Source organism: Polistes dominula, unplaced genomic scaffold (assembly GCF_049000335.1).
Source record: "Polistes dominula isolate Pdom_NZ unplaced genomic scaffold, Pdom_raw_medaka contig_73, whole genome shotgun sequence".
Classification (NCBI taxonomy): domain Eukaryota; kingdom Metazoa; phylum Arthropoda; class Insecta; order Hymenoptera; family Vespidae; genus Polistes; species Polistes dominula.
This window is the reverse complement of record NW_028300951.1, coordinates 5166227-5184519: the sequence shown is the minus strand read 5'-3', so window position 1 is coordinate 5184519 and position 18293 is coordinate 5166227. Positions and strand designations below refer to the sequence as shown.

Genomic DNA, 18293 nt, shown 5'->3' with positions numbered 1-18293 from the left:
CATTTTAATATTTCTTTGAAAATACTTCTGCGCTACCTAGCGGCATTTAAAAAATACTAGAAAGCTTGTAAACGTGTATAAGAGTGTCTTTAAAAATCACTTTACAAAAATAAGGAAAACAACAAAATAAATATTTCTCTATTATTAGCATTAAAATATTTTGTTTTTTTTAAGATCTTAATCTTCAATTTTAATGCTAAAAAAGTTTGCATCAGTGATAACGCCACTTCAAATAATTACTAACAAAAATTTCTAATTTCAATTTTATAATACAATTTTTTAGAACACCCTGTATATGTTAGTATTCATCTACAGTTGTCAAAAATTTGTATTTCATTTTGTATAAATTATATATATTATTTTCACGATTATTTTCATTTCGATTATGTAAAGTTAAAATAATACATTTTATTTTTATTTACTTAGTAAGAGGAATTTAAAAAAAGATTTAGTAAAGGTATAAAATATTTAAAGAAACTGCAAGCTAGCAAAACCAACAGTTGAACAGATACAGTCAACGTATGAATACGGAAATAGAAGTTTCTGTTGTGTGTTATCACTACCGGAAATTATAAGTTCATTTGATTATTTTGAAAAAGTTGATCTTAAATAAGCAAGTATTTAAAATAGAATATTGCAAAGGTAAATGATTAAAAAATAATTCTATTAATAATAAAATAATAACTGTTTTCTTTCAGAAATGAGTATAAATCCTTTAAGATGGAGAACCAGAACTTTGATATCTACTATAATAACAATTATTATTTTTTATTTCATTTGTATTTATAAGAAATCTGATCGAATACAAAGTGTTGGTATTATAAAAGACGTACATCCCGCTAAAGTATGGGAATTTGTAGCAGATTTTAGCAATATGAAATTATTGAATTCACTAATGTACGTATATTACCATCGTAATCTCTAATTGTTAATTATATATACAATATATAATTAAAATATATTATAAATATATATAACATATAAAAATACAAAGGGGGATGGGTTGCAAATGTTGAGTTTAACATAAACAAAATTTTTTGTCGATCAAACTAACTTATTTTTCGACATGAAACCATATTTGAGATCACTTTAAAAAATAGGATAAAAACTTTTCAACCCATCTTCGTATATATTTATTTATTAATTAAAGAGACGTTACAAAAAGTTGTAAATTTTAGAGTTAACTTTAACATCATCGCCGAAAGTGGAAATTATGATCATTGGCAATATTCCGTAGAATATACCGAATATTTACGTTATTTTCCACTTATAAAGAATGTCGGTGTTGGCCATTTCTCTATAAGAAATGAAAATGGCATATATTTAATAAGTTCGAATCACAATACTTGTTTCTTTTGGTTCCTATGTGGTAAGTTGTTTTACTTAGTTCTTTTATATTTTTGCTTAATAGAAAAAAAAAAAAACATTATTTTCATAAAGATCGTAAAGTGAAATTAAAACGGTATGGTAAACAAACTCTGAGAGTGACAAAACAAGAGAAAATTATAATTGTAAAATTGAAGTAATGGACTTTCATGAGGCTTGAATTCTATCTTTCAATGATCTAGATTCTTCTCTCTTTAAATTTCAGTTAAATCAACGTCAGAATTTAAATTTGAAAAAGATGAGGAAAAAAACACCAGATGCACCGAAAACGTGGAATATCATTGTCCAATTACGTTTAAATTTTTATGTGACAAAGAAGTTACAGAACAACGAAAAGAAATAATGAATCGATTAAAGGTAGCATTTTCAAAATGAAATAATTACCAATCTCGATTATTCTTTTGTTTTTTAATAAAAGCATTTAAGACTTTATATATATATGTGCAAACATATACGAAGATGGGTTGAAAAGTTTTGAGCCTTTAAAAAATTTTTATTCAATAATAATAAGTTAAACAGAAAAAAAAAATAGTTTTTATGTTAACCTCAAAATTTTTCAATTCATCCATAAAATTTATAAATATCTATATATCATATTTTTATATATAAATATACATATATATATGTATATTATTAATTACATAATATATAAAATATAAATATATTTATTACATAATATATACATATATTATTAATTTTAGACTTGGATTTATAAAACTTTTAAATTCTTTTTTTTTCGTTCAGTTCACTTCATCTCTATCATTAATTCCTGTTTATTCCTACTAAACATTCCTACTTTTTATTTTAAATTATATTTCTTAAATATTCTATTGTTGCCTCTCTGTGACACAGTTTTCACGCTCTATTTTTTTCAATATCCAACCAATACTTGTTGCTATTATATAAAATGCAATATTTTGTCCGTGCTAATAGTTTTTAGCTACTTTAAAACCTTCTCTCTTCTAGGATATTTCAGTAGTATGTTTCTATAATAATTTAAATGTATTTGTTAGAATAAAGATTATTTAAACAAACAAACAAACAAACAAAAACTTCCATATGATACAGTAAAATATAAGAAAAGAGGTTAACGTTTTTCCCTAGAAATAAAAATATCTAACTAAAATATTATTTGGAAGAAAAATACAAAAAAAAAGTAACAATTATTATTTTACCAATTTTCCTTTTTTATTGTTTTCTAATGGATTGTTCTATTATCCTAAAATGGTATTCATGTATTTAATCATATTTTTCCTTATCCTATAATTCAAGATTTTCCAATGAAAAAAATAAATAGGAATAAATGAAAGCTAGGTAATTCTAGTAAAATATTAGAGTATAGCCAACTTAAAGAGAATAAACTTGTTAAATGTAATATATATGTTCTAAAGAGAAGGAGAGAGAGATCAACAATCGAAATTTTGTATTTATATTCCTACTTGTTGAAATATATCGTTTACAGTATTTTATTAATATTCTATTATACACATTTATACCTCTTCAAGAAACATGTCGAATAAATTTGAGGCGTAAGTGAAACTATAGTGTTTCTCTGATTACATCGTCGTATTATTCACAATCAACTTTCGATGGAGGTTAGATTCATACTCAATGCAAAATAACTCGAGTAAAATATTAATCCTACTGATGATATGAATCAACTATTGTTAGAACAATCGTGTACGAGTTACAATTCGATGTGGACTTTCAGTGCTTCGATTAATAATATCCAGTGGATTATAAAACACGACATTTGTCACAACATCATTTGTGTTGACTCGTGTTTTTCTTTATCTTCCTTTTAATATTTTTTTATTTATTTCTTTGTTTTTCTTCTATTTTCTAATGTATCTTCGAAGCTCGTTTACTTGTAATTTTGTTGTGTTAAAAAAAAAAACGATCCCCAAAAAATAGGATTTAATCAACAGTGCATTATATGTTATACAAGTCAATTTAAACATGTGGTTTTTATCTGTAGAATTGTGTCCAGACGCATTATTCTTGTTAATTAATAAAATAAGAATAAAATAATTATTTATTTTTTTTTGTTTCTGTTTTTTTGTTAAATATCGAACAGAGGAAACATATTTTATGAATGATGATCATTCTTACAGATCAAAAATCAATGAAGATAGTGGAGATGAAGATACTCAATCAAAAGATATAAATAAAGTTGATAAAGAAATATTAGTGAGTAGAAATTTGGTTTAACGCTTATATTTTTTAAGGTTCTTTTTTTAATTTTTTATTAGATGAAGTGCGCGCGCTTGTATATAAATCACGTTGTTTGTTTTGTTTATGTGTAGCCTCCTATAGAAATAAGTCCTCACGAGCACAAATTACAATATGCATACGCGTTATGGTACAGTAGACGTTGTCCTGGTAAACAAACCAACATACAGACTTACGACCAAAATTTGAAATTGGTTGGTAGGTTTGCAAGTGTGGAACAATTTTGGGCATTGTATAGTCATTTAGTCAGACCATCAGAGTTAACCAACCACACAGATTTCCATTTATTCAAAGTGGGAATCAAACCTATGTGGGAAGTAAGTATTTTTCATCTTAATTACATATATTATATTTCTTTACGTTACTTTGAGAATGATAGTAATTCAATTAATTACGATAAAAGTATATACAATTAAAAATCTTGAATTTTAGGACGAAGCAAACCAAAGAGGTGGTAAATGGATAGTTAGATTAAGAAAAGGCTTGGTGTCGAGATGTTGGGAGAATTTAATTTTAGCAATGTTAGGTGAACAGTTTATGGTAGGGGAGGAAATATGTGGTGCTGTGGTTTCCATAAGATTCCAAGTAAGAATAATTAATATCGTGCATAACCTTTCCATTTTATTCTCATCCAAATTTACTTTGATCTCATTTATCTTGAATAAATGTAGGAGGATATCATTTGTGTTTGGAACAAAACAGCATCGGATGTTGCAACGACAGCAAGAATTAGAGATACACTTAGGAGAGTGTTACATCTTCCAACAAGCGCATCAATGGAATATAAGACTCACAACGAGAGTTTAAAAAATGTTCATAGGCTTTAAAGCTATGAAAATCTGACTGGGATGAAGTTTAATCACTTTGTGATGAATTTAAAGGTAAGTTAGATATTTCTTGCCAAATATTATTTATATTATTTTATTTATTTGACCATATTACTATTATATTAACAGATACTTGTGACGTGGTAGCAGTTTTAATGTTCAAAATATTTTGCCAGTAATGAATTGGGCTAAACAACTGTGTGGTTTACCACTTTATTCACAAGTGTCATCATTGTAACTTATGTAAATAATAAATACACATTGCTAATGGTTTTCTGAATACTTTTATTTAAAAAATTGATATATTGTAACTTAATTGACTAATCAGTCTTATGAAATATTTATATTGTTAAAAGAAATTGTTTCTTTTTTCTAATATAAGAAAAACTATAAATCAAATTGATTTGTATTATTTTTTATAATATACAAAGATATCTTTATTGACATTTTATATAATTCTTTTTATTAAGAATTTTAAAATGGCAACCTACTGAACATAGGAAGATATATTTACATATATGTATATGAGATCATATTTTTTAGAATGTATTATTATTAAAATGATTATAGATTAGAGCACGTAGAAGAATCCTTAAGCTGCAAAACTAGATTATTTCGACTAAAGCAAATTTCTTATCGATACATACAAAAGGATTGGCGATATATCACATATATATACTTAATATTTATGTGATTATTGATTAAAAATAATTAATTACAATGAGATTATTGTAATTAATGAAAAGAAAAATCATTTAAAAAAAAGTAAAAAAAATTATATTAAATTTTCGAAAGTGCTCAAAAAATAGGCTAGCTACATAATACTTGTAGCCTAGGCCATACATATAGTTAAAAAAAAACAAGACATCAAATATATGAAAAAGAAACAAAAATATGCATTAATTGTGCTTTCACCCCATAATTCTATTAATTGTATAAAGTCTTTTTTTTGTCTTTGTCTTTATATAAGCAGCCACAAATTACAACCTAAAGGTTATCATTGTTACCATACCTGTAAAGCAATTATATTTTATATATAGAATATAATAAATAAAAAACAAATAAGCTACTCACCTAATACAAAGGAAAATATTAATTTAAAATTAATGGAAAGATGGAGGTAATCAGGCACTGAGGGTCTAGCTTCTCCTTCCGTAGGCAAGAGTAGTCCAGCTATGCAAACAATTCCTGCGATAACTGCTACATAGTTTGTTCCACCTGAAAGGTAATTTATTTCGTTATTCTGAAATATTAGTTTTTGTCATGCACATATATATACACATACACTACCATAATATTAACATTGTATAAACTAAATTTTATTTTTAAATTGTCTCTAATTTAATGCATTATATAATTGTAACTATAAGTATTTAAAATACATATAATTACAATTATATTGTAAAATGATGAAAATAATTATATTCTTCGAACTTGTACATTCATAGTTTTCTAAAAAAAGGAAGGTATTGCTAAGACACTTAGTTAATATGTATATAATAAATATCATTTACGTTAATGAGAGATTCCGAATAAAAACAAGCTATTAATTACATATAATTATTGCATTTTTTTGAAGAAAGAACATTGAAAAATATGGCAAAGAAGAAAAAGAATCTACGTTCTATTGTTATTCTAATAAGAATTGTCTGTGTAACGTACTTCATTTCTTGTAACTTCTTATAAAAATAACGTATAAGAAAATTGAAATGAATTATCAGTTTCGTCAGTGTTACAGTATATTAATAAATCAGCAACTAAATTCAAATACTAACATATTAACCTTTATCCTTAATGATATAATTGGCATTTTTCATATTTATGATTTTATCTTGAATTTCTCCATCAAGTAAATCATACTTCAATAGTGATAAATTTTTATGTATCTTGAGTGAAGTGTCTGTAATTATAAATTATAGTTGTGGGACAGAGATAAAAATGCAATACTTCTAAAAAAAAAACCTATTCCGCTGTTTTAAATCGCACTATACCTTTCAATTAACTTTAACAAGCTCCACACTTAAATATAACTTTTATACTCACTATTAATTGTCCTATTTTGGGTTATAAGCGAATATGATTGTTGTTGCCTAGCTCCATTTATTGGAAGTTGTTGAAACGTTTCTGGATCTGGAGTCGCTCTTTCAACAATCGGTGCGACTCCAGGTAAAAGTGTAGCTTCGACATCTCGTTTACCTGTTGCCTTGAAATTTTTTACAAAACAAATATAAAACGACAACAAGTATACAAACGAAATATGTTTTAAAGAATTAACATCAATACTAATATTGTATAATATTATTACTTGTTTATTCGGATGTTCTTGCATATGCACTCTAAATTTATCAGTCACATTGCAATTACTAATTAAGAGAGCCGTATGTCTTACAACAAGGTCAACACAACATTTTGCCTTTATCGTTCCTTCCGGATCAACAACTTTGTATTTATTTGGAGCGGTACAAAGCACTAAAAGATATATTATAAACAAAATTATATTATAAATAACATTATATATCTTTTTATTACTCTAAAATTTAATAAAAAAAAAATAAATATATATATATATATATATATATATATTATATATATATACCTTTAAATTTAATTGGAAAATCATATGGATTATATAAAGTCAAAATTTGTTTATGACTAGACTGATCCTCTAGATAGAATTTAAGATCTGTAGGAAAGACGAAAGCAGGAAATTTTCGAGGAGTTGCTGCTGATGAAGCTTGCATCATGTATGATTATGTTTACATAACTTATGTACCTAAAACAAAATACGTAACGATAGATGAGATATACACAATTTAACTCAAATATAAAAATAGCATCACAATTAATTTGTTTCTTAATATTACGACTACTATTAATTCTTATTATACTTTATATATACTGTTATTATTATTACTATTGCTATTATTGTTATTATTATTATTTCAAGTTATTGAATATGTCACATTTTCAAAGATACAATTAAATTAATCACAAGACTCACATAACGATTAATCCAATCAAAAATACTCCATTATATTACAAGGAATAACATAATATTAACTGGATCAGCTGACCTAAAATGATGTATGCCTTTGTCAAGTTACATATACGTCATATGTTAAATCGGACTTTATAACATGTGAATTTGTACAAATGTAATTACAATTATCGATGAATTTTAATGTTTATTTAATTTTATTATCATTTTATATAACTTCACAAAAAAAAAAACAAATTAAATTATTTCAAAAAAACATTCCATCGGAAAATTTCGCTGGGTCGAAAGTTACAGATATAAACTAATCAAAACAATTCCTTTCTTTTTGTTTCTTTGTTCTTTCTTTCTTTCTTTATTTATTTCTTACCAATAATCACATTTCAGTGATATTATCCAAGATACTAACTTAGATAAAAAATTAAATGGTATTTCTTTCTTCTGCGTTGGCTTACTCGAAATAATAATAATAATTCTTCGTTAAATTTGATTGGTCGTGATAAAATTGAAATCGATTAGAGTCGTATCTATCGATCATGCTGGTAAACTCGATTGTAATACATCAATTAAATGAACAATACTAATTTCAAAAACGAGAAAGAAAATTATTATATTATACAAAACTGTTTGAAAGATTTATAAACGTGCATACATTATTTTTTTACGATCGGCAGTATTTTTTAAATATTCCCGCGAATCGATTTGATCATCGATTATTTAAGAACCAAAGTGTTATTAAATTATAATTTATAGTTGTAAAATGATTATGTTGCTTTGAGAAATTTTTAAATAACTCGATTATATACGAACCTTGACTTTCATTTTCGTTTTCACAATTTTGGTAATACTGGAGAATAGAATGTCGTTAGAGTTGGTGGGGTGGTTCCTCCGATCTATTTCTGTACCACGTTTATGGGGTAAAGTTCAAGTGAATAAATTCAGAATATGATCGGCGATTTTACTATTTTACAATAGTAAAATCGCAGAGAACATGGAACTAATATTTTATTACATTTCGATAATACCTAATATGAAACTTATCGAATTATTATTAGAAACAATATTTTCAATTACAGATTAAATATACGAAATGATAGTATTGATGATAATCTTTTGATAACCGTTGATAAAGTACAAACAAATCATTTATCTTATACTTGGTGCTTTAAGTTTCCAAAGGAAGATACTGTTAGTCTAGGTATCAATTACTATATTGCAAATCAAGAAATTATTTATTACAAAATAATTTTAACCTCTAATTTTCCATGAAATATTAAAAGAAATACTTATTATTAAGATCTTATTTATTCCTCGATATTTAAACACACGTGCGTATACTTTATTCTGATAAAGTTTATGTCACCTTAAAGCCCTTTAATAATTTATCTTCTTATTTTTGTTTTTTTGTTTATTATATGTTATTTATACTTTCAGATAAATAATATAGTGAAAACAAACTCGTCAATTTAATTATGATTTCGCAAAGAGAAAATGTATGGTCTAACATACCTATTCGTATGTTCATAAATACAATATCACATCCAGTTGATTATGCAAAGGTTTTAATACAGGTATTTAATATAAATATTTATAATACTATTATATTTTTAATTCTCTATCTCAATATAAACAATCTCCTATTTTAAACTATCTTATTTATTCATCCATTTATTCATTCACTAATAATTATTATTCTTACGTATTATTCTATAAAATTTTATCAATTATTCTATAAGTCAAAATAAGGAAGAAAAAAAGTTATATTATAAACATTATCTTGTATATATTTTGTAATATATATTTTTAAATTATATCTGTTGAAAAAAAGATCAAAGTCTTATATCTTTTTATTAATTTTAGATTGGTCATGAACCTATTCCACCACGCCAAACATTTACATTATTTGGAAAACCAGCATTAGCCTTACCCAACGTTTTTCAATATGGCAAGTTTAAAGTATTTTAAAAGTTGAAAATATTTCATTCAACATTGTTAAATAATTTGTTTATATTATTACTGTTTTAGTTAAATATATCAAAAGTGTTGATGGATTTGCTGGTTGTTATCGGGGACTGGTACCTAAACTTTGTGCATATACCCTCAGTGCGGTAGCATTTGAGAAAACTTCTGAATGCATTACATTTAGTGATGAACCTGACAAAAATAAAGATGATGAGGAATTAACAGAACCAGAAAGGTAAAGCTTACATTTTTCTTAGACAACAATTATTTCAACGTACATGTAATCATGTTTGTTATTTATGCCAATATTACAGACGTACTAGATGTATTCATGAGTTAATACGGGATTTAGTTAGTAGAATGGTGGGAATCATAGTGAGCCATCCATTGGATGTAATAATGTTAAGGATGATGGCCCAATTTGTAGGCGGTGAAACAAAATACAAGTTAGTTAAATAAATATATATATTAACTTTAATATATATTAACACTACTATGTCATATATGTGCATACCAAATGTCAAAGTGTTAATATTATTAATAAATATCTTTAACACTTATATAATTATCTGATTTTATATTTTAGTGGAATTGTTAGATCGTTTATAGAAGTGTATAAGGAAAATGGAATTGCAGGATATTATGCAGGAATAATACCACGCCTCATTGCAAATGCTGCGGTATTAGTTCTTGTCAGTTCATCGACTTATGTCATTAATAAATATATTATTCATGATCAAGAATTAAAAACTTATACAGCTTCCACAATGAAAGTAAATACAAATGTGAATTAAATAATTATTATATTATATATGTAGAGATTTTAAATAATGAAATTATTTTTGTAGTTTATTGCAACAACCGTTACTTATCCATTCTTGGTAGTGTCTCATTGCATGGCGGTAAATAACTGTGGGTAAGTTAACGATATAATGTATGTTGTAAAAAGTTCTTAAATATAAATGAAATTATTTTTGTTTTATAAGATTGGTTGCTGGCCTTCCTCCAAATATGCCAATTTATAATAATTGGTTGGATTGTTGGTCTCATTTATCAAGTATCAATCAAGTGAAGAGAGGCAGTAGTCTTTTATGGCGTTACTATACTGGTCCACGAATAATCGTTAAGGGAAAAGCGATACCTATTAATACAGATTACTTTAATGCGGATAAAATCCAATAGGAAATACATTGATACTTTGATAAATACTCAGAAGAGCAATAAAAATTAATCCTAAATTACATATGTCTTACATTATGGTGTTCATCTGTAATTTATAAGGTATTCTATAATATTACGTAATGAAAATCATTTTTACTATTGCAATATGTATTCTACTATAAACCACATATTAAAAACACATTAGATTACATATGTAAATCATGTATGTACATGGTACTTACATTTAATGAAAATACCAATATGCATTCGTAATTTCATTGGTGACTTCTAAAAATTAAACAGAAGTCAGAAATATTGCATAAATAACTAAAATATTTGATTACTATAATATATAAATTATAAAAATTAATGTCCTCTTTTATTAAAAAATTTCATTTCATTAAATGAATTCTTCTTTGAGTGTTTTCTATCGATTTAAGTTTCTTTTTATTGAAAAGTTTTGTTCGTTTCATAAAATTTTCGAGAGAAATGATTATTCTAAATCAATTTTATTTCAGCGTCTTTATTGTTTGGGCGTTTTGTCAATTTACAATGAGATTTGTCAGGCATTTAATCATTTGCAGGACACATGAGTATTGCATCATTAGATTGTATGTGTGTGTGTATGTGTATGTGTATATAATATTTTTCTACATTTCTAATAATAATTTATCATACATGAAATTTATACTACGTTTTTGCATTTGACACATGTATAAAAAAAATATTGACTTGAACTATATTCTTATACATTATACATATATATTTTTCCAGGTAGTAAGTTTGAACTGTAATTTATCTACTAAAGCTGCAATATGAATGTGAATAATGCACAGAGAGAATGCATTTATTATTAATAATATATATATATATATATATATATAGTACTTAGTTTCTATTGCAAGTTTATTAATTGAACATGAATAATACCAAAAGAGTATTCTATACTATATAATGTTAATGTTGAAATATTTTAATAAAAAGATACAAATAAAAGAAAAGAGATAATAATTATATTTCTAAATATTTAATTTCTTTTCAATAGTTATATAAAGCTTAATTCCCTATACAACATTTTGCCTATGCTCAAGTAATAAAATAAATAAATCAAAAAATATATTTTATTCGCAATAACAACTAAGATACACGACTTAATTTTTTTCTCTTTCTCCTTCTCTCTCTGTCTTTTTCTCTTGTTAACTCAACAATATTATTTCGACATTAATATTACTGCATGTAGTAATTATTTTATATTTGAAAGATACGTATTTATTTCTTCTTAAATTTTCTCAACTTTTTTGTTCTGTTTTGTTTTGAGTATAATTAATTTTAAGAGGTGCTATATTTGATCTATAGCAACTATGTTTTTATGCAACTATGTATTTAAAATATTGCTAGTATGGAAAGAATAAAGATAATTTGTGTAAAATATAATATACATATATAGCTGTTGATCTTTAAAAGATAATACTTTAGATAACATATTTTTTAGAAAAACATCGTGCTAGTTTTAAGTACCATATTGTTTTATATGTCTGGTCCACTCTTCGGCTTTTTATGCAATTTTTCTATTTTTTAACTACTGTTAATATAAACAAATTACATTCTTTATCGTTTATTTCAATATTGTTTAGTTTTTAAATATTATTTTTTTTTTGTAATTTTAGAAATGTAATTATTTCAACTTCTGTCATTACAATTCAATATAAGTTCTTGAAGATATTGCATTTGGAACAATTAAATAAGTCAAGTGAAAAATATATCGAATGATAATAGAAGATCATTGGTCATTTTATTATTAATTTTTTTTAAATATATTTAATTTGAAAGAACAGTTAATACAATTTGTATATTATTTGTAATAGTTTATACATGTATTCTTCAAATATTATAATGTTCAATGATCTTCTATTTTATCTAATGTTTGATATTATAATATACAACTTGTACAATTTTTGTTTCTTAAAAATATATGAATTTGCATACCTTTTATGAGAATCTGCATTTTTTAATACTTTGATTACAAATTTTACTTTTTTAATATATGAGGACTTGTTTTTTATATATCTGCAAATGCATTGTCATACAATTTTATGGTATTGGATCATCCAGATTTATACAACACGATAAACATTTAATATTTGATCAACAAATTTTACTTATTCACTATTAAATATAACAACTAATTGTTGTAAAATCTGTTCATGTGTATTGGAATGTTTATAAATTAAAAATGTGTATATCTTAGTCCAATTACACTCAATAAGTATATCATTTAAGTAGTATAGAATTTATAGTAGTATAGAAGTATAATACTAGACTGTTCATTATTCACATTCTTTAGTGAAGATTTGATGCAACTCGTTCATTGTATTTAACGACTTTTACATATCTATAAGGATATTATTTATTTACAAAAGTATTCTTCCTTATAGTGCATGAATAATATTTAAAAAAAAAACTTAGATGTAATCAAATTTTTATAATCCTACGGCAGTATAATACTTAATTTAAAACCGGATTTTTTTCGATAAATATTATAACCAGTTCGTAACATTAATTCTAACGTAGAAATAAAAAAAAGGTAAATAAACATTTCAGATCTAGCACTAAATATAAGTATGAGATATAAAACAATAGACTTTTCTTGAAATTAAAGATACACTAAGTTTTGATCAATTTTAAATTTGCGAAAAAAATAAAGAAAAGAAACCGTTACTACTCAAATTTTTGCATTTCTTAAAGCAGAACATGGTGTATGATACATTAAGGTGATAAAGTTACTAAACGTAAGAATTGAAAATAAATAAATGGTACATTTTGTTTCTTAATATAATCAATTTACAACAGCGTACTTTCTTTAAGTCACTAAACGCACATAAATAAATAATATTTGATCTATTATAAAACAAATAGATAGAAATTTTTTATTTCTTTTCTTTTTTATATTAATAATGTTTTTAACTCGCTTGCTTTTGCCTGCAGAGCAGCGTTTTCTCGAATTTGTCTTCCCAATCATAGTCAATAATACTTCAATTGTATGTTGCAAGCAATATAACATTTGGAATGCAAATGAAATGAAAATTCTGAATGCCAATAAAGCAAGGAATACCATTTTCATAGTGTATTAGGAACGTAGTAATTATCTATTCATTTTTTCATTGCCATGCTTCATCATCTTGTCATTGCAAATGAGTTATATAATTAAGTTGCAGTTGAACTTTTGTAATCAATAAATTGATTCAAGATGTACCATGTAATAGTATTATTAATTTTGCAACCATTTTCATATTATTAATATATCATTAATATCGATAATATTTTTGTTTAAGATTATCACTCTTCTATACATATATATATCTTTCTTATTAGATATATACAACATACATCTAATTTCATTATTTTCGTTTGTAGTAATATTATTTATAATGCTTGTTATGTAGTCCATATTTGTTATTTATTTTAGATCTAATTCAAACTCTGGACTATCTAAAGAAAGTGGCTTGAGGTGTTCAACTATAGGAGTTTGATCAGGATCAACACGTATGCGGATTCTATTCGTTTCTAAAGACCGAGGAAGGGTACGAGGAAGATCGTCCTTGTATGAAGTTGCGGAAGGTGAAGTATATGGTACATAGATTCGTACAATATCAGGACTTGGTTGATGAGGTGTTGCCCTTGGTGTAAGTAAACCACCACTACCAGAACTACCATTAGAAACATTGCTCTGAGTATCGAGACTATTGTCTAATGCTTGAGACCGTGTCGCGGAACTAAATACAGAAAGATCAGCTGTGGAGGTAACAGATGTGTCAGCCAAAGACCGATGTGAGCCATTGGGAGACGCACCATCATCAAGACTTGGATCAAATGAGAATTTGCTCCCTGCACATACATTCACAATTTATTGCTTGTATTAGTATTTTTGAGGATTCGCCGTTCGTGCAAAGGTATTCATAATGTCATCACTGTAGATAATTTTTTTTATGATTCTATCAATTGATTAATTATAACTTTAATCGATACATATATCACAAGAAGTATTATGAAAGTAAAAAATATATTTACATTTATTACAGAAATTACAATGATCTTTTTACTTCAAAATATATTTCAATATATATAATCATATCATTGATTTTTTCTTTATATATATATTATCTAACTTCAATCTAGATTTAAAAAGTCTGTTTTATAATCTAGTGTTATATATAAGTATAATATCAATTGCTGAATCAATTTCAGTGTCACTCTTCTCATTTGCATCACCCTTATATACGGTTTGACAAATAGTACTATCTCTGCTATTGTGTGTGTCACTAGGTTCAAACTTACCACCAAGGCCACCACTACTTGGATCAACCGGCGTTGTACTTTCTCTCCCTTCCTCGACAAGAGCCATATCCCTTCGTTGTACTACTGACTCACGCATCATATGCTGTGCTTCACTGAACTCTTCACTACGTCGTCCAACCTGTATAATAAATGTAATTTATTTAATGTACTTGCTTTTATAGTTAAATTTATTTTATTTTATTTGTGTTATTAATACCTTGCTAGTGAAAGAGGGTTCTTTAAATGTACCAACTGGATACTGCGGCAATTCATGTGGTAAAGGAGGGCCTGGATAATCTAATTTGGCACGTTTAAGTTCTTCCATGCAACGTTCCATAGTATTAATTACTGTATCATCGATAAAGCCAAAGTCTTGTTCCAATTTAATTTGCAAATAATTACAGAATTCATCGAGACTTTCCATTGGCATTAAATTTCGTTTATGCATTTTCATGATAGTGTATGCCATTGCAGGTAGAATGCGATCACCATCCAATAAAAATATATCCCAAATACGAAGCCCAAGGCTAACAGGTGTCTACAAGATAAAGATGAAAATTATTAACGCATACACATAATGTTTTAATAATGCAACATTGTAACATGGTACTTACTCGTTCTTGGAAAACTACAAAGAACCATTTCAATGCGTACAATATAGAATCGCAACCACACTTATCAAGCTTTCGTTTTAATTTTGGTAGAAATTTATTCATTATTTTATCATGATGTTCGATGAAACGATTTAGTTTAGGAAAACCATCAACATAAAATCCTAAAAATTATGAATGTTTATTTCCCTAATACATACATACCAGGTATACATGCTATTATATCAATTATAAAAAAAAAGAATGAAAAAAAGAAACTCAAGCAAAATGAATAATAGTCATTACAAATATACTTACCATGCATACTATATTTTTTATCGGCAAGTAATACAGACAAACCCCAAAATGCGTCTTCTTCATCCATATAAAGTAAAAGTAAACCGGCCAAAACAGACATTCCTTGGCAATAACCTACTTCCATATTGTACATACTATAAGCAGCTAACACATAGAACATAGACCGCTGTTTTATGCTATATCTCTCCCTACGACAAAAGTTAACTCTATAATCTAAGAGTTAAATAACAATAAAGATAAAAGTATTTAAATAACGTACCTATAATTGATATGATCCCTATATTGTCTAGCAACATCAGCATCAATTTGCCGAATTTCGGTGGACCAATGACGTGCAAGTTTAAGCATTTCTTCATACTTGCCTGCTTGTTCTTCCTTTAGAGTTTTTATTCCTAATAATAAAGTCCATACTTGACCCCTAAATCTATTTGGAATACCTTTATATATTCTACGACGTAATTTCTCCTTAGTCGACGAACTTTCCCATTGTTTAGTCATTTTTTCCCATTTTTTCAATCTTTGTATTTCTATTTGATCAAGTCTTATTTCAGTTGGACCTAGCCTTCGTGGTAATCTTTTATCGCTGTAAAACAACAACAAACGAACAAGATATTAAATGATAAATTATATATTATAATGAAATTCTAAGAAAATACTTACTGTATAAACCCATATCTGTCGGTAGTATGATATACTTCATAACCAGGATCTTCCCACGCATCGATTTGGGCTCCATGTTCTCTGCCACGGTCATAGCAGCTGAATATTCTATCACGCTCCGCAGCTGACCGTGTCAATAACTCTTCCTCATTCATTCCACGTTTGAATGCTCGACCAAACTCTTACAAACATTCCGTCTCATTAGTAATGATCTACAGACCAATGATTGTTCTTCCTTATCTAAAATATAATGTAACAATGTTAACATTCCTTCATGAGTGCTTATTACTATTTAAATGTATATTGGTAAAAGATGAATCTGTATAAGTTAAATGTAAGATTTTATGTGTATATATATATATATATATCATGCAATAAGAGCTTTATTCATATTACAGCTGGAAAGATATTGCCAATAACTACGCATATATTAATTGCATTTGATTAAAAACAATAAAAATTAATAACAACATAATATGTTATATGTCATGAAAATTAACATTAATAGATAAAAATGCGCGTGATATCGAATTTATGACATACTACACAGACATTAAGGTTATGCATAAACAGTAAGTTGAGCATTCACCATACTTACTTTTTTAGGTTATTGTATCGTACCTGTATGATAACTAAACATTCAAATACGGAAATATTTTCTGCGTTTCATATTATATGAATATATTACTTTATCGAAGGTAAGCCCCTCGTTTAACAAAACCACCGTATATCGTCAAGCCGGATTTGGATGTTCCCACTTCCCATACCCCAAGAGTAGTACCAACTTTTAAATTATATACTCATCCAACCAGTGAAGTTTTAACGAAGAAAAAGACAAATAGTCGTAGGCATTGATCGTTTCCACGTTTAAATTTTATCTAACAGTGAGTATTCTTTTTTTATTATTATTATAATTATTATTATTATTAATCATTTAACGATAAGTATATCTTATAATATTTCTAATAAATTTCATCAAATATTATAATTTGTAATCACTATATTTGATACTCATTTGATCATTTTTTTTAAATACTTGAATATTTTTAAATCGTTATTTCATAAGTCAATGGATTGTTACATATTTAAATGTTTACACGGTCTGTCACGAATTAATGATAATAAAATTAATATGAAAAATATAATTTCAATTCTTTGTATTGTAAGTATTACTTTTATTTTAGATGTATAGACGATTATTGATTAATATTATTCGCTGAAATGAAAGATTTGGAAGATAAAAGATAATATAATTATTATGAAATAATTTCATTTTTATTTTCCAAGTATTATATTTAATTTAGATCTATAAATGATTATTGATTAATATTATTCGACAAACTATTCACCAATGTACATTTGTTATACATATATACCTAAATACATATGTGTATTGTATATGAAGTATCCAATTCAGTCAAAATGTACATGCATATAAGGTCATCTATTATCGATCATCATCGAATGGTATTCAATAACCCTGGTATTTCAATTAATTCGTGGTGAACATTATTGACGAATGCATTTTAATATTATTATTTAACATCTTTTAATTCTTTATGTTTTTCTTTTTTTACAGAAAAATATTTGCTACTAGAAGAATCCTTTCACCGAGATAATATAATGACATACTTAACGACGATGGGAATGAAAAGAAAAAGAAGAAAAAAAAATATGTTCGCAAATCGTTTAACTGACCTTTTTCATCATCATTTGGAATTTCCCACTAATATAATCACGATGCGAACGTAATCTTACCTTTGAACAATTATCTATGACTTTGTTACATCATTAATTTTCGATAATATTTTTTGTAACTAACTCAAA

The 18293-nt window shown here is 26.1% G+C and overlaps 5 protein-coding genes and 2 long non-coding RNA genes across 16 annotated transcripts; 4 read left to right on the top strand and 3 right to left on the bottom strand.

The window, feature by feature from the left end:
• Positions 1-101: 101 nt before the first annotated feature.
• On the top strand, positions 102-2064 carry LOC107063922 (uncharacterized). 2 transcript variants are annotated; one of them, XM_015316087.2, is made up of 4 exons: positions 102-613; positions 699-897; positions 1179-1369; positions 1592-2064. In XM_015316087.2, exons 2-4 carry the CDS (start codon positions 701-703, stop codon positions 1759-1761), a joined length of 558 nt encoding a protein of 185 aa, XP_015171573.2. In that variant the 5' UTR covers positions 102-613; positions 699-700; the 3' UTR covers positions 1762-2064. The 2 variants fall into 2 exon arrangements, with proteins under 2 accessions (XP_015171573.2, XP_089028211.1); XM_089172085.1 differs by having other exon boundaries at positions 102-642.
• On the bottom strand, positions 2036-2678 carry LOC149032658 (uncharacterized). Its single transcript, XR_016176431.1, has 2 exons — positions 2562-2678; positions 2036-2372 (listed from the first exon to the last, which is right to left on the bottom strand). It is a non-coding gene; the product is annotated as an uncharacterized LOC149032658 (long non-coding RNA).
• Positions 2679-2756: 78 nt separating this feature from the next.
• Positions 2757-4718, top strand: LOC107064007 (eukaryotic translation initiation factor 4E homologous protein). Its single transcript, XM_015316249.2, has 6 exons — positions 2757-2915; positions 3501-3576; positions 3693-3935; positions 4051-4203; positions 4290-4499; positions 4575-4718. The coding sequence occupies exons 1-5, from the start codon at positions 2896-2898 to the stop codon at positions 4443-4445; spliced, it is 648 nt and encodes a 215-aa protein (XP_015171735.1). The 5' UTR covers positions 2757-2895; the 3' UTR covers positions 4446-4499; positions 4575-4718.
• Positions 4719-4954: 236 nt separating this feature from the next.
• LOC107064006 (motile sperm domain-containing protein 1) lies at positions 4955-7891 on the bottom strand. Of its 4 annotated transcripts, none has more exons than XM_015316245.2 (8): positions 7811-7891; positions 7447-7519; positions 7042-7218; positions 6751-6914; positions 6489-6648; positions 6229-6345; positions 5520-5663; positions 4955-5457 (listed from the first exon to the last, which is right to left on the bottom strand). In XM_015316245.2, exons 3-8 carry the CDS (start codon positions 7187-7189, stop codon positions 5426-5428), a joined length of 765 nt encoding a protein of 254 aa, XP_015171731.1. In that variant the 5' UTR covers positions 7190-7218; positions 7447-7519; positions 7811-7891; the 3' UTR covers positions 4955-5425. The 4 variants fall into 4 exon arrangements, with proteins under 4 accessions (XP_015171731.1, XP_089028209.1, XP_015171730.1 ...); XM_089172083.1 differs by having other exon boundaries at positions 7850-7882; XM_015316244.2 differs by having other exon boundaries at positions 7609-7843.
• A 308-nt stretch (positions 7892-8199) lies between these two features.
• Positions 8200-10643, top strand: LOC107063943 (mitochondrial carrier homolog 2). 5 transcript variants are annotated; one of them, XM_089172081.1, is made up of 9 exons: positions 8200-8357; positions 8517-8638; positions 8875-9011; positions 9301-9385; positions 9466-9637; positions 9717-9848; positions 9989-10175; positions 10251-10318; positions 10389-10643. In XM_089172081.1, exons 3-9 carry the CDS (start codon positions 8913-8915, stop codon positions 10582-10584), a joined length of 939 nt encoding a protein of 312 aa, XP_089028207.1. In that variant the 5' UTR covers positions 8200-8357; positions 8517-8638; positions 8875-8912; the 3' UTR covers positions 10585-10643. The 5 variants fall into 5 exon arrangements, with proteins under 5 accessions (XP_089028207.1, XP_015171613.2, XP_089028206.1 ...); XM_015316127.2 differs by having other exon boundaries at positions 8517-8768; XM_089172080.1 differs by having other exon boundaries at positions 8202-8768; positions 8888-9011.
• A 427-nt stretch (positions 10644-11070) lies between these two features.
• On the bottom strand, positions 11071-17273 carry RN-tre (USP6 N-terminal like RN-tre). Of its 2 annotated transcripts, none has more exons than XM_015316123.2 (8): positions 17065-17273; positions 16467-16706; positions 16066-16389; positions 15807-15994; positions 15513-15673; positions 15116-15436; positions 14899-15037; positions 11071-14448 (listed from the first exon to the last, which is right to left on the bottom strand). In XM_015316123.2, the coding sequence occupies exons 2-8, from the start codon at positions 16619-16621 to the stop codon at positions 14021-14023; spliced, it is 1716 nt and encodes a 571-aa protein (XP_015171609.1). In that variant the 5' UTR covers positions 16622-16706; positions 17065-17273; the 3' UTR covers positions 11071-14020. The 2 variants fall into 2 exon arrangements, with proteins under 2 accessions (XP_015171609.1, XP_015171610.1); XM_015316124.2 differs by having other exon boundaries at positions 17088-17273.
• Positions 14375-15099, top strand: LOC149032657 (uncharacterized). The gene is made up of 2 exons (XR_016176430.1): positions 14375-14513; positions 14887-15099. It is a non-coding gene; the product is annotated as an uncharacterized LOC149032657 (long non-coding RNA).
• Positions 17274-18293: the final 1020 nt, after the last annotated feature.